This window comes from Macaca thibetana, chromosome 8 (genome assembly GCF_024542745.1).
Source record: "Macaca thibetana thibetana isolate TM-01 chromosome 8, ASM2454274v1, whole genome shotgun sequence".
Lineage (NCBI taxonomy): Eukaryota > Metazoa > Chordata > Mammalia > Primates > Cercopithecidae > Macaca > Macaca thibetana.
In genome coordinates this window covers 9,500,617-9,514,453 of record NC_065585.1, presented here as the reverse complement: position 1 = coordinate 9,514,453, position 13,837 = coordinate 9,500,617, and the positions used below count along the sequence as shown (strand labels likewise).

The 13,837-nt window shown below is 39.1% G+C and overlaps 1 protein-coding gene across 3 annotated transcripts in view; it reads left to right on the top strand.

Annotated features, from left to right (window-relative positions):
* The window catches only part of KHDRBS3 (KH RNA binding domain containing, signal transduction associated 3), a 201,778-nt gene extending 188,350 nt beyond the window's left edge, over nucleotides 1-13,428 (top strand). For 2 of the 3 annotated variants that reach the window (XM_050801567.1, XM_050801568.1), the window contains exons 8-9: nucleotides 2,214-2,272; nucleotides 4,155-4,772. In XM_050801567.1, the coding sequence (XP_050657524.1) occupies nucleotides 2,214-2,272; nucleotides 4,155-4,246 (151 nt within the window). In that variant the 3' untranslated portion in view covers nucleotides 4,247-4,772. Of the gene's footprint in view, nucleotides 1-2,213; nucleotides 2,273-4,154; nucleotides 4,773-5,700; nucleotides 5,760-13,140 lie in introns of those variants that run through there. The other variant, XR_007728260.1, reaches the window with a different exon arrangement.
* The last annotated feature ends 409 nt before the right edge of the window (nucleotides 13,429-13,837 follow it).

The following is a 13,837-nucleotide window of genomic DNA, read 5'->3' as shown; positions in this document are numbered from 1 at the left end:
GCATCCTGAGTAGCTGGGACTACAGGTGCCACCATGTCCAGCTAATTTATATTTTTATATATATATATATATAGAGAGAGAGAGAGAGAGAGAGAGATATTATATAATATATATATAAAATATATATATATATATATTTAGTAGAGATGGGGTTTCACCATGTTGGCCAGGATGGTCTCTATCTTCTAGCCTGCCAAAGTGCTAGGATTACAGGCGTGAGCCACCGCACCCAGCCCAGTGCAGGCATTTTTCATCAATACTTACTATATTTGTTTGAACTGCTTGTAGACACCTACATTTTTCAACCTGTTTCCTGCCTCTGCTTTGCATATACTGTTTCTTCTGCCTGGAAGACCTTTGCTGTCATTGCCTCTGTCCATTCCTTCTCCACCTGTCTTCACCTTCACCCTCCTGTTCCTTCAGAACACGATGCAAGCACTGCATGCTCCAAGAAGCCATTGGTGACGCACTGGAGTGATGGAGGTGCCCCTTCTCCGTATACCCACTTAACATATGTAATGTGAGGGTCTCCTCCAGGCCAGAAGGGTGAGAACCAGGACATGCTGTCGTGGGAAACCAGCCTCACTCAGGGAGACTAGCAGGGTTCTGGAAGTGGCATTTAAGTTCAGGGCTTGAGTTGGAAGTAGCCTGGAGGAGAGGAGAGAAGGGCCTTCTAAGGGCAGAAGGAGTAGCAAATGTAAAAACTTATGCTCATATTTTGAGATAAAAAGGAACATAGCTCCATTGCTTACACTTTTCTCATAGGAATGGCCATGCTGCGCTGTAGTCATTGAATGTGATGATTAGTCTCTGGTGTCATTTTCCTGAGAAGGAAGACGTTGGGAAAAAGTCCGTGTGGGTGTGACCACAAGTCTGGCCTGTGTAGGCAAAGAGATTCAGCTATACCATTCTCCATGCAATTTAGGCTGACTTCTTAGCTCTTCTGGTCTGCGGTGTCCTTACCTGTCAAATGGGTATGGCAGTTTTACTCTCTGAGGCTGGGGGTGATGTGGGATCGCAGTGACTGGTGTTCAGTCGGCATTCACAGCATGCATCTGTGCTCCTCAGACTGTGACTTCCCTAGGTGTTAAACAGCTGAGCTGGATCGTTTTCCGTCTTGATTAGAAACCTCTTTATTGTATGAAATTGGGAGAATGGGGATGTTTCTTTTCATGACAGTCTAAGATAACAAATTCAGGATGGTTGTTTCCCTACAAAATTAAGTCAAGTGGGAAAGAGGAAAGCCTGAGAGGGTCCGTGGAAACTCTTTCTCAGATACACAGAATGGTTATTAGTAATCTAGACTTTTCACAAGTCTGTTCCTGTAAAAAATTATTCCTAGTTCAAATATATTGTATAGCTCTGTAGGCTGTTTTGCATCATCTGCAAAATGGCAGTGGTAACTCTTCTCTCTCGCTGTCAGTGATGGCCCCTTCCTCGTGCTCTCTCAAGGATGTTGTGCATTGGAACGTGGATTTGCCTGTACTTTGGAAAGATCCTTGGCCTCGTGTAACCAGACTTGTGACAAGATTGCAGAGACCCATTTCTCTGCTCTCCTGTCCCATGTGGCCATGGCTGCTGAGTCACCTTTCCTTTTCCTGGCAGTTTCTGGATGGTGATGCAGCAGTGCCGATGGAAGAAAACATTTCATCTGGGCATTTGTTTTTAATGTATTATAAGGTACAGCACCCACAATTCATGCAGCACCAAGTTCTCTGGTAGACGAGGGTGTAAGAAGAAATAAAGTCTTTGCCTTCTGTAAACATCCCATCTATTGGAAAGGAAGTGTTTACCTCCTCCCCCACTCCCACGGTGCCTTGCACAGGCCCAGCCCTAGCTCTTGGCACACTGGGCTAGAATTGTCCAAACACATCCTCCCTCTCTGCAGACTCCCAGTCTTCCCAGGTCAGGTCCTGTCTTTGTATTCCCTCGTGCACTTTTAGGCACTTACTGTGTGTTGGGTGGCCAATTGTTGTGGTTAAAATGTCAAAACATATTTATTATGCATTAAAATTAGGGAGCTAGACAAGGGGCCTTTGATAATCCTAAAGTTAACACTTCCGCTTTAGAACTTTGTGATCTCGGTCGGACTTCCTTTGAATGTTCAGTCCTGCCCTTCATTAGTTGTCTTTAAGTTTTACAGTACTTTATTGAATACTGTTGAAACTCACAGCCAGATGATTTTGTCCTTTGTTTTGTTTTGTTCACTGCAGTGGTGCTGATTACTATGATTACGGACATGGACTCAGTGAGGAGACTTACGATTCCTACGGTGAGTGACTGGCCAGAGCATGTGAAGAGAGGGAGGAGAGGTGGCCATAGAAAGACTTTAAAGATCTTAATGGGAAGAGATATTTATAAGGACATTTGGACTCTGAAACAGCAGCTTCCTGTCAATTCGTTTGTGCATATCTAGCTATTTTTAGAGGCTTCTTTATTATTTAAATATTTAAAGAGGACTAAAGACTTGGCAAAGATTGCATGAATCCAGATTCTGAACTTCAATTTTATGTTTGGGTTGATTGTCATGTGCTGATTTTCTCAGAGAGTAGTTTTTCAAACTGCAGACACTTGATAGCTGGGTCTTTTTGAAGTGTCTTTGTTTCTTGACAGCGAAGGGAAATGAAGCAATTGAGACTACAGCTATGAAGTGATTCTCCCACCTTCATCTTTATATTTTAATTCATTTCCAATCTCAAACCCTCTGAAAAAGATTACACTGGGAGTCATTTCATAAAGGTTACAAAAGCACTGAACCAAGGAGGAGATACAGGGTCTGTAAGCTTTACAGGACGGCAGCTAAACCCCTCTTAATTCAGTGGAGCTGGTAGAGATGCTGGGGACTTCATGTCCAAAGTCTCACTATGCAGAAGGATGACAGGTTTAATTAAAAGAATTGGCGGCAGCAACATAGCAGTAGTAAGAAGAGCCTTTGCCGCAGGGCAAGGAGATCAGAGAACGTGAAGCTTCAATCAGTTGCAAAGCTCTGATGAATCCCTGGACCTGGTGCAAGTGTATCAGGATTGTGGTTAAAGGATGTTAGGACATTTCTCTTAACAGAACTGAAAATCCATTTTCCGGTGTTAAACCTTTTGAAGTGCATTTTGTTGTATCACCTGCCCGAAGCTGTGATGATTGCACCTTGGATTTGTTTTTTGTTGTTGTTGTTGTTGTTTTCTGGTTATCCGCAACAAACACTTAAGAGAAATATGTTGGTTTGCTGAATGCAGGCTACTTAAATTGATGAAAGTTAGCTTGAGGGAATGATGTTGATTACATGTTTTGTATCAAAAGAAGAGGTCATTTTAAGCATTTTTCCTTCACAGCTTTTTAAATTGGTCTCTGTGGACACATGGCTTTTAAATTGCTGTATGTTGCAGCAGGGATGTTAACTGTTTGATGTCAAAGACTTATAGATAACTCATTAAAAGTTATCTTCAGGCTGAACAGGTGTTTAATTTCAGGAGATAAAGGTGATAGAATGTCCTTGGTTATTAATACCATTGTCCAGTACGGATTTAGCATTATGATGAATGAAATCTGACATTATGTCGTTAAATTTATTTCATATTCGTAAAGTGTTATTGAGAAGTGAAGTTCAACCCAATGCAACTTTCCTTCAGTCTTTCGGTGAAAGCGCCTATGAAAAGTGAGATCATGTTTCCCTTTCTCAGTCTGCCCCCTTCCCATTTTGCTCTCCAGTTTTCTTCTCCTTTGTCTTCACAGATGTGCATCTATGTTTTTTCTTTGTTTTTACTGTTGGAAAACATCTAAGTGATCCTTTTCCTGTTCTCTTTTTCACTCATAAATGTCCAGATGTTTAGCAAAAGGCAATTCTCTTTGCTACTTGAACTTGTAAACTGTTATTAAATCAGTAACGGAAAGGAAAGTCCTTGCAAAGTTGGTTGCCATTTCACATACAAGAACCGTTTTTCTTCTCATGCTGACAAATTTTGCAAGTGAGATGATTATTTTTCCTTGTGTTTGTAATTTATTTAAGTAAATTCCTTGTTTGTTTTTCTTTTCAGTACACCAGGTGTATATATTTTCAATATGACATGTACCTTTGGTTCAGGGCTAAGTTAGAGTCTGAAAAATGAAGCCTGTGGGATTCGTGGCAGCGATCTAATTGTGGTTCATCTTACTGATTGTAGGACAAGAAGAGTGGACTAACTCAAGACACAAGGCACCTTCAGCGAGGACAGCAAAGGGCGTCTACAGAGACCAGCCATATGGCAGATACTGATTGTACTGTCTGATGTTGTGAAATAGCCAATCTCCACCAGTCCTGTATACTGTTCAAAGTAATTTTTTTCTATGAACAATCCCTTTTTAAATAAATCAAAATGCTTAAAATCTGAATGGATGGAACTTAAAACTACTTTGTTGAAACATCAACCTGGGCAGAAAAAAAAAAAAAAAGACATGTAAAATTTTGTTATTTCCAGTCTGTATATGAAAAAATAGGTCATCAAAAGGAAAAAAAATAACTTTGATTAACTAGTGTTAAACAAAAAATAGGTTTACTAAATATGTTAATCTATTCTTTTAACATAAGCCTCACCTTTCATTTTAAAGGTTTCCATAGAATTTAGTTATTTGATCTTTCAGCCATATGCTAGTTTTTTTTTCTCTTGCCAACATGCGTAAAAAGGGAAGCCAATTACAAGTGCTAATAATGTGGTATTCTTTTGTAACTCAAGTCTTGAAATGTTCTGTAGTGTTAAGCAAAGTCTCCTCTTGCTTGATACTAAATAAACTTTTGAAAGAAATTTTGTGTGTGTGAGCTAACAATTTCATGGGTTTTTTTTATTTAAAAAGGCCTTCATAAATAGTTGTAAACAGGGAAAGAATTCATTTAACAATGCTTGTCATAAAAGGGTCACACTAAACATTGTACAACTTATTTTAAAAATGGTATAAAATTAAATGTACCATTATATACTCACCATAGACTTAAATGCTGTTTAAAGAGTCCAAATGGTATCGAGCTGCTTGAGTGGCACGTTAAACTACGCAAAACCAAATCTTGTTTAAAAACTGGTTTTAAAATAACTACTGGATTTTCTGAAAAAGATGTGATCAGTTTTCATCTTGTTGAGCGTTTTTTCACTAGTGCAACTTTGGATTTTTTATGAGAATTTTGGTACCTTAATGAACACCTCGCTCCATGCTGGAAGCACTAAGCACAAAGCTTTTAAAGACTTTCTGGCTTGACTAATTGAGGTCGCACTCGCCAAGGCTGAGGATGTGTAACCCTTAAACGGTCTTCATTTTCAAAGGTAAATAAATCAAATAAGATTTTTAATCTCACTTAATTTATCTTAATATAACTAATAAAACCAGGGAGATTACAACTTAGCAAGTTTCATTATCCATTTTAGAAAAGTTTTAAGATCACCTAAATTCTCATTTTAAAAAGTTTAATTTGTTTTAGTAATCTAAAAAGCCTTAGTTTAGTCAGTTTAATTGGGGCCAATTACTCCCTATTAAACAACTGTAAAACCTCATAACTAGTTATTTGTAATACATTATTTGGTTAGTAATTGAGGGCACTTCTTAAAACTGACAAATATTTAATAAAGTTATTCTTTAATCATTAAGCTTTTTTAATTGTAGATTACGTAAAATGTTTAATTTTTATTTCTTGGGGGATTTTTTTCTCTTTATTTTGAGTAAAAAGGTCTTTTCTTTTGTTAGGAAATGTCAGCCATCTTGGAATGTCACAGGAACTGGTTGAACACCTGAAGCAAACAAAGGTAAGTTTGCCTTTTTGTTCCAATTATCCTGAACTGTGTGGAAGATGAAGACAATTTCACGCTTATCTGAAGTCACATGGAAAATTTCCCCTGCTGATTTCCTAGTACAACACCAGTGATTATGTCAGATTAACTCCAAAAGTCAGAAAAGAAGCTTCCTGAATGTAAACAAGTCAGGCCCAGGAAGCTTCATTATAAGCGGCAGAGATTGGAGGCTCAAGTTCATCCTGGTATTTAAGTATTCAGATTACTTTCTTCAGAAAATATCTAGCAGTCTAGTCAATAGCATGAAAAAAATTTTCCAGATTATTCAGTAAAAAGAGCAGTTTGCCAAACTTAATATATAATATCTCAATTTTTGTTTTCTATCTGCATGCATAGGCAAAAAAAATTACACAAATATGCTGGAAATTTTTGACAGTATTTCTCTTAGTCTTGTGGAAGCATGGTTTTCTGTGCTTCGGAATTTTGTCTCTGTTTTTACTTCTTCTTGGTTTTTTTTCTAAAGCATCAAAAAATACTACTTAGGCCGTGATCTTCCAGAGGGTCTTACTTTTTCAGTGTTTGTATTTGAGCTCTGCCAGTAACTGTGACTTTGGGCAAGTCTCACTTTCTCTATCAGTTCAGTGAAAATGATGCTTATCCCATGCACTTGTTAGAATTAAGATAATATCGTCAGAGTGTTTTGTAAGCTGAAAGTGATACAATCATGTAAAGTTTAATTGTCAAAGTTGTATTTACATATTTAATATCTATGAAAAATATATGACCTTGGTTTTCCCTAATAGCCAAAATTAGCCTGAAATAATTAAATTACTTTTAGAAAGAAAATAATTCTCATCATTTTTGTGGACCAAACTAAGTTTATTGTATTTTCTTTATGTTTGTCTGTTTGGATTTTTGTTGTTGTTTGTTTTTCTCTTACACGGAATGAGAATGTCATGTCCCCCGCATCTCTGTAGTGTGTGATGTTACTGAAGTTTTTCACAACTTTTTTCTTTATTAAATAATTTTTTAAGGAGTTGGCATATAGAATAATAAATCCAGAATTATGGAGAGGTAGAGGGTCAATCCTCAGGTGCTCTTCAGAGTTAATTAATAGGAAATACTGTACAATTTTATACTTCTTGTCATTTTTTCAAAGCATCCATAACTTTATCAGACTGTAAAAAGGGATTGTGATCCAGAAAGGTCCAGATCACTATCAGACAGGAACTTTCCTACTCGGCCTTCGAGATCTTCTCTTATCTGGCTGATGCTCCACCAGACCTGATTTTTTTCTGTTTCCATGGGAAGACCCTGCTATAGATAAGCCTGTCTTCTCATGTCTCTAAGAGCACATTTCATTGTTCCCGAATTGCTTCCTTCTCGCCTTTGTTTTTGCCCCCGTGGAATTCATTTATTTTCTCATATGACAGCATCCATGGAACATGAGCTCCATACTGGGCACAACAGGGGCACTGGTCATACAAAGACTGATAAGACATGGAACCCTGTATTCAAATACTGCAAAACCAAATGGAGGTGACAGCCCATAACACACAACTTGCTGTCGCCTGTATCTTTGCATGAAGAAATCATACCCGTCCTTTAGAACTCAGCCCCATGCCCTCTCTTCCATGGTGTCCTTACCAGTTAAATCAGGCTGTGATCCCTCTGCCCTCTCTAAAGAGCATACTTGGTTTATATTTCCTTATTTTACTATTGGTATCATATGACTTACATTGGTTGTAAGTTGCCATAACAGCCAAGCATGTGCTTATCACTTTCTGTAAATTATTTTATTGAATCCTCACAGCCATAAGAAGGTATCATCTACATTTTAAAAAAGGAAGAAATTTAAGCTTCAGGAGGTGAATTTCACGCTTATGTTGCTCATGTACCTTATAACTGGTAGAGCCCCGATTTGAACCGATTGACTTTAATCCAGAGTCTTTGATCTTAACCATGTTGTTACAGTGTCATTCTTTATATTACAGTGGCACCTCCATTAGATTCAAGGCTCTTTAAGAGAAGGAGCCTTTAATTTTTGTTACCTTGTTTCCCAGAGAGTATCTCACACAAGGCTGAGCATCGTGAATGGTAACTGCCCCTTTCTCTCTCTCTTCCCTGCCCCTGCCCCAGATTCCTTCATGGAGTCTTTCACTGGTTTAGGTTCTGAATCTTCTTGTCTCAGGTATTCCAAGTCAAATCAGTATCAGTATTTACTCGGATATATCTCCTGAACACCTGCTGTGTTGCAGATGGCAGGAAGACAGTGATTAAGGACATCATTGTTGTCCTTGCAAGTGCCACACTCTACTGGGGAAACGGACAGAGACAACGTCTGCAGAGCTCTGACAGAGATACACGTGCTTTCTAGGCACATGGAAGGGAGATGTGTCACCCCGGCAGATTGGTCAGAGGTCACAGAAGGGGCCCAAAGAGATATTAAGACCAGTAGAAGATAACCACACAGGGCAGGTCCTCTCGGAGCATCCATACTTCTGCTCTGCCCTTCACCCACTTTGTGACCTTGAGTCAGTGACTTAACCTCTCTAAACAGGAGTCTAAACTGCAGGTTCCCCAGACAGTCGTGATACCTACCTTAGTATTGCTGTGAAGATTAAAAGCATGCCTGGCACAAATAAAGGTTAACAAATAAAAATAAACTCATTGGTTGCTGTATGTAAATATTTGCCATTATAAGAAAACATGATCATTGAGGAAACTTCAGGTATATTAGATCATTAGAGAAAGTAAGAGATGATGCTGGCTGGGTAGGAAAGGGACATGTAATGAAGGGTCTTGTAGGTTCTGCTAAGAAGCACAAATTCAGTGCAACCATTTTCAAGTGTAGTATCCTCTTTGCCTTTAAGCTTGACTTACTCCATTCCCTTGGGCAGATAGTGCCTCATTTAGTCTGTGTTCCAAAAAGAACTCTACAAACTTCTGTTTCCACTGGTCAGTGATTTTATAGCCAATCCGTGCCTTAAAAAATAGGTGCTCTCACTTTTTCATCCTCTTGTAACCATCTCTTCACATAGTTATTTGACAGTGTAAGGGTTTAGTAAGTGAATGGCATTGTCAGTGGTGATCAAGATGATTCCTGACAGGCAATGTTAGGAACGGTCAGCCCAGACCCAAAAAAACCCACACAATCGTGTGAACAGCACTACAATTTAGATAGTCTAGCTCTCTTGTTTAACTCAAAATTAAAGACTCTGGTCACTGTATACAGAGACAAGTTCCAGAATTTAAAACTAATGATTTGAAGAAAAAATAAAACTGTAGAGTCAAAAGTTAAATGAAAATATGAGACGTTTTATAGAATATGTGATAAATTTAAGAAATAAAGTGTATTGTTTTCTGCCAAACATTATCTACTATTTATATTGATATTCAGTGTTTTGTAGGGATAGAAAGGAAAAAATCCATACTTATTTTAAAAAAACAATCTATTTTATGCCTGATTCTATTTCTGATTGGGAAAGACTGCAGATCATTTTTCAGTCTGAATTTCACCCTCCCTTATCGATGGAAAATCCTGTCCGGTTGAAGTTGATTCTGACTGACATTCCTGTTTCAAGAATCTCTGTTGTATATTTTAGTGATTAGCACCCATTGCTGAAATCATTTTTCAGATCTTAATGTGATGAGTCCTTCAGTGACTTTCAGGATAAAACTCAGCCTCCTTGGCTCTGAACATCAAGCCCGGTGTGATTCTGCTGCTGGCCTCCCCAGCCGCCTGGAGCACAGCATGCTCTGACCCCACCCCACTGTGGTCCAGCGCTGATAGACTGAAAACCATCTAGAGCTTTCCTATCAGTGCCATTCTCCGCCCGAAGTCACAGTTCCTTACCCCACTCAAATAAATGAACACAAATGAATGAACACAACTCTCACCCAGCTCTTGGTCTAGCTAGTTGTTGCTGGCCTATCCAGACTTCCCAGTGGAACTTGAAGCATCCCCTCACCCTGGAGGCCCTCCCTAGCCCGCCATGTTCGCAGCTCTTCTGTGGACCCTCGTCTTACTCTATGAATTCTGCAGTACAGTATCCTGAGATTGGCTGTTGACCCTCCTTTCCTCCCACCAGATTGTCAACATCTTTAGTGCAGTTACCCTGTCTCACGCCTAGTAAGTGATAAATGAACAAGCCATCGGATGTCTGAGTGAATAAAGTGGATGTGGTAGCTCGGTGGCTGATAGTACAGTACGATGTACGAGGTCTGTTTGGCCTTATTAGATTAAGTTAGTCATCCTTACGTTTGAGGAGAACTTACCAGGTTATTAAGTTCTGTCCTGTGTGTTTATCTCATCTGAACCACCGCTGGCAGGATTTACGTGTCTGCTACCTAACACAGTTCCTAGTACCTAACAGACAGTCAAAACAAAGAGATAGAATAAACAAACAGGTACCACTGTGAAGTGTGCAGGGATGGTGGTGTTATCCTGAGGCTAGATTTCTGTTCTGCTTGTCGGTGGGTTTTTCTCCCTGACTGCAAGACTTGGAAGTTCCTTAAAGATAGAATAACCATGTCTTATTGGACTTGTACTTCTAAATACTAGCACACTGCCTGGCACATAGACATAGTGGGAACTGACAAGGTGTTCGGTGGGGAATGAACGAGTGAACAAATGAACCTATAATTCTTGAAACACTAACACTGAGCACTTTTCGGTACAGACAGTCGCTAATACATGTTCAGTAGAAACTGTACTTCAGATTTTGAATACGTATTTTTTCTGCAGCTAGCCATAGCAGTATGATACTCTTGCAATGCCAGGCACTGGCAGTGAGCCATTTTGTTTTTCACTTTGAGTACAGCATTCAGAAATTACTTGAGATATCAAACTTTATTATAAAATAGGCCTTGTGTTCGATGATTCAGCCCAACCATATGCAATGTTTAAGGTAGGCTAAGCTAAGCTATGATGTTTGGTAGGTTAAGTGTATCGTGTACATTTCCAACTTAATGTTTTTGACTTACAACGGGTTTACAGGACATAACCCCATCCTAAGATGAGGAGCATTTGTATTCATTTGTTTTCTTAGTGGAAGTGTGATGTTTCTCTAATCATTAGATTGTTTTCAATGATGAATGTGAAGTTGGAAAACCAAAATATGTCCTTTATTTAGTCGGTAATACATGTGCTTGGTACAAAATATACACACACAGTGGTCTTAATTCCCACCTTTACCCCCACACACCCACAGGCAACTCTCTGTAGTGATTTTCCTGTATCTTTCCCGAGATAGTCTGTGCGTAAGTAAAGCATTTTTTTTAAATTATCACTATTTTTTACATAGAAAACATTATACCATTTTCTCCCCCTCGTTTTACTTTGAAGTATGTCTTAGAGCTCATTTTCTGTTATTTTATACTAGAAAGTTACCTTTTTCTTTGTATTGGCTGAATAATATTTCTATGAAAGAGCCATAATCCAAACAACTACTGACAGAGATATAGTTAGTTTCTAACATTTTGCTCCCATTAAAGACAATGCAAGAAGCCATGTCTATAAACATCTGTGGAATGAATTGTTAAAGTAGACTTACTGGGATTTTATAGATGTTTCCCATAGAGATCATGGTGCATTTTAATATGCTTTTGTAAAAGAAACCTATCTAAATGCTGTATGTTTGCATTATGATCTACAAGATTAGCTCCTGTGGCCACTCCAGAAACTCATCTGCCCAAAAGTTGGTTTAAAATGGTCTTCTATACCCAGCATGACGTCTGGCATGTGGCAGGCTGGCTACTTGTGCGATTTAGCAAGGAGATGCAGGGCGTGCTGGGTCCAGTAAGGACACCTCCTGGACACTGGTCTGCGTCTTACGGGGAGAGCTGAAAGTCCTGTGACCCTTCCTCAGACTCCTGCTGGTCTCCTCGCATTCCTGGGGCTTATTTACATCAGCAAGTGTATTGTTAAGGGCTGGCCCATGGTGGGGCAGGCTTTGTGGGACTATGGTAGCCACACCAGGGTAGCAGGAGAGGCCTACAGGCTCTCTGAGGAAACAGACAGGATCTCCCCTGCACGGGCATTGCCCACCCTCTCCCCTTCTCTGGTTATCCAGATCCTGCCATTTCTTCAAGATCTTTTCTCTCTCAGCCAGAAGAACCTTCTCTTCTCTCCCCATGAGAACCCTGGCTGAGGGGACTCGATTGGCAGATGTCTCATTCTGACCTGCTGGTTGACAGTTTGGAGCTGTGTAAATGTCCTTCATCCCTAGTATGCTCCTTGAGGGTCACAGGTGTGTCTGTCAAATTTCATAAACCTTAAAGCATTCAGCACAAGCCATTCAAGAAATATTTATTGGTTGATGAAAGCAGTGCCCTCATCAGTAGATTTACTGTATTCAATGTGTAACTAAAAGATTCGCCTTTCAATCACAGTTTGCATCTGATTGATCCTACCAGTGCTGATGCTTTATGCAGGTGACACTGAGCTGCCCACTGTGTCCCTGGCGCTCTGCAGTAATAAAAGGCTAGAGAAGGGCAGAGATGGTGCAGAGGAGAAAGAGATGAACTTGCTCCGAGGACAAAGGAAGAAATAAAATCTGGAATTTTGAAAGTCGAAATCTTGCAAGCCAGGAAGGGAGGAGAAAATGTTAAGACATAATAAGCTAATACAGGTGGGAGAGGAGGATGTCAACCAAGACATGAAATGGCATCATTTGTTTTGGGAACATATAAGCAGCTGCTGGAATATAACGTGCTGGGAGAGAAATGAAAGAGATGCCTCCGGAGACATAGGAGGGGGCTGGGTCCTGTGGAGCCATCAGCGGTGTCCTGAGTTGTTTTCAGCACACTTTGTGGTATTGAACAGTTACCTAGGGCCTGGGACGTGTGACAGAGCCATGAGAAGTCAACATCACCACAGTGGCCATTTCTCCACTGCGATTGGGTGTTTTTTTTGTTTGTTTTTCTGATCACCAGCCAGTTTTTTAAATAACAGTTTTGTTTCGTATAGCACATCAAAAAAGGTTCTTTGGGGTTAGGTAATAAAATTTAAAATATATCTGAAAGTTCAGTCTCTTATCAGGTGACAAGAATGCAAGGACTCTGCCAGGGTGGACCCCTAGGAACTTATAGGTTAATATTTGAGATTTTATGTAAAACAAGGCGTTACCATTCTGAAATCACTCCATAAATACCATAATGGATAGTAGTGTAATCATCATTAAACCAGTTAATCATTCATCTGTCTTTACTTAACACAAATATTTTATGTCCTTAATGTGAATGATTGTGTTTTGCATTGTTTTCCATAAACATCCTTATTTCTATTAAGTGTCTACTTGCCTGTGTCCTCTAAACGCTGCCGTTCCCAAAAGTGCATATGGTTATTATTAATTTCTTGATATATACAAATATATTTCATTTTCCTCTCTTTCAGGAACTTTCCTTCTGTTTATGGACTGCTTAAGATAAGTCAACTCACCAACGTGCCTAGTCAGTAAATGAATCCACTTGGGAACTTGAAAAACATCTTAATTAATTTTTTGTTTGCATAATTTTGTGTTCTGTGACTTGTTTTTATTATATGGTATGCTTTTAATTTGGAGAACCTACTTTTTTGAAAAAAGGAAAGAAAATCTATCTTATTTTGTTGTCTCCCAATAACAAAAAGAGAATGATTTGTATAGTAGTTAATAAAGGCTGCCTATTGAAATCTCTTCTACTTTAAACCTAGAAAAACAAAGTCTTGTTATTTCAGCACAGCTCTAAATTGTGTACACTTGAAAACCGTGTACAGCTGCAACTCACTGCAAGAAGTCAAGATTCTACACATATTCCACATTTGAAAATGATTTATCCATCTCAGTTATGGACCAATAAATATGAAAGCATTATGCAAAAAGTATTCTGTCACATAAAAGGTTAATTATAAAGGCTTCTGCAGGAAGCAGAGTGGCACGGTCAGAATAGAAACGTGATTTTCATGCCTCAGTGTAATTTGTTATGGAACACAAAGGTCATAATCCCTGTGGACAGTATTATTCTGTTCATTCTCTTTTCGTCATTTACTAGTGCATTGTGATTTTAATTCAATACGCCCTGGGAGGATGTGTTTTATTTCTTCTCTTAGAAGC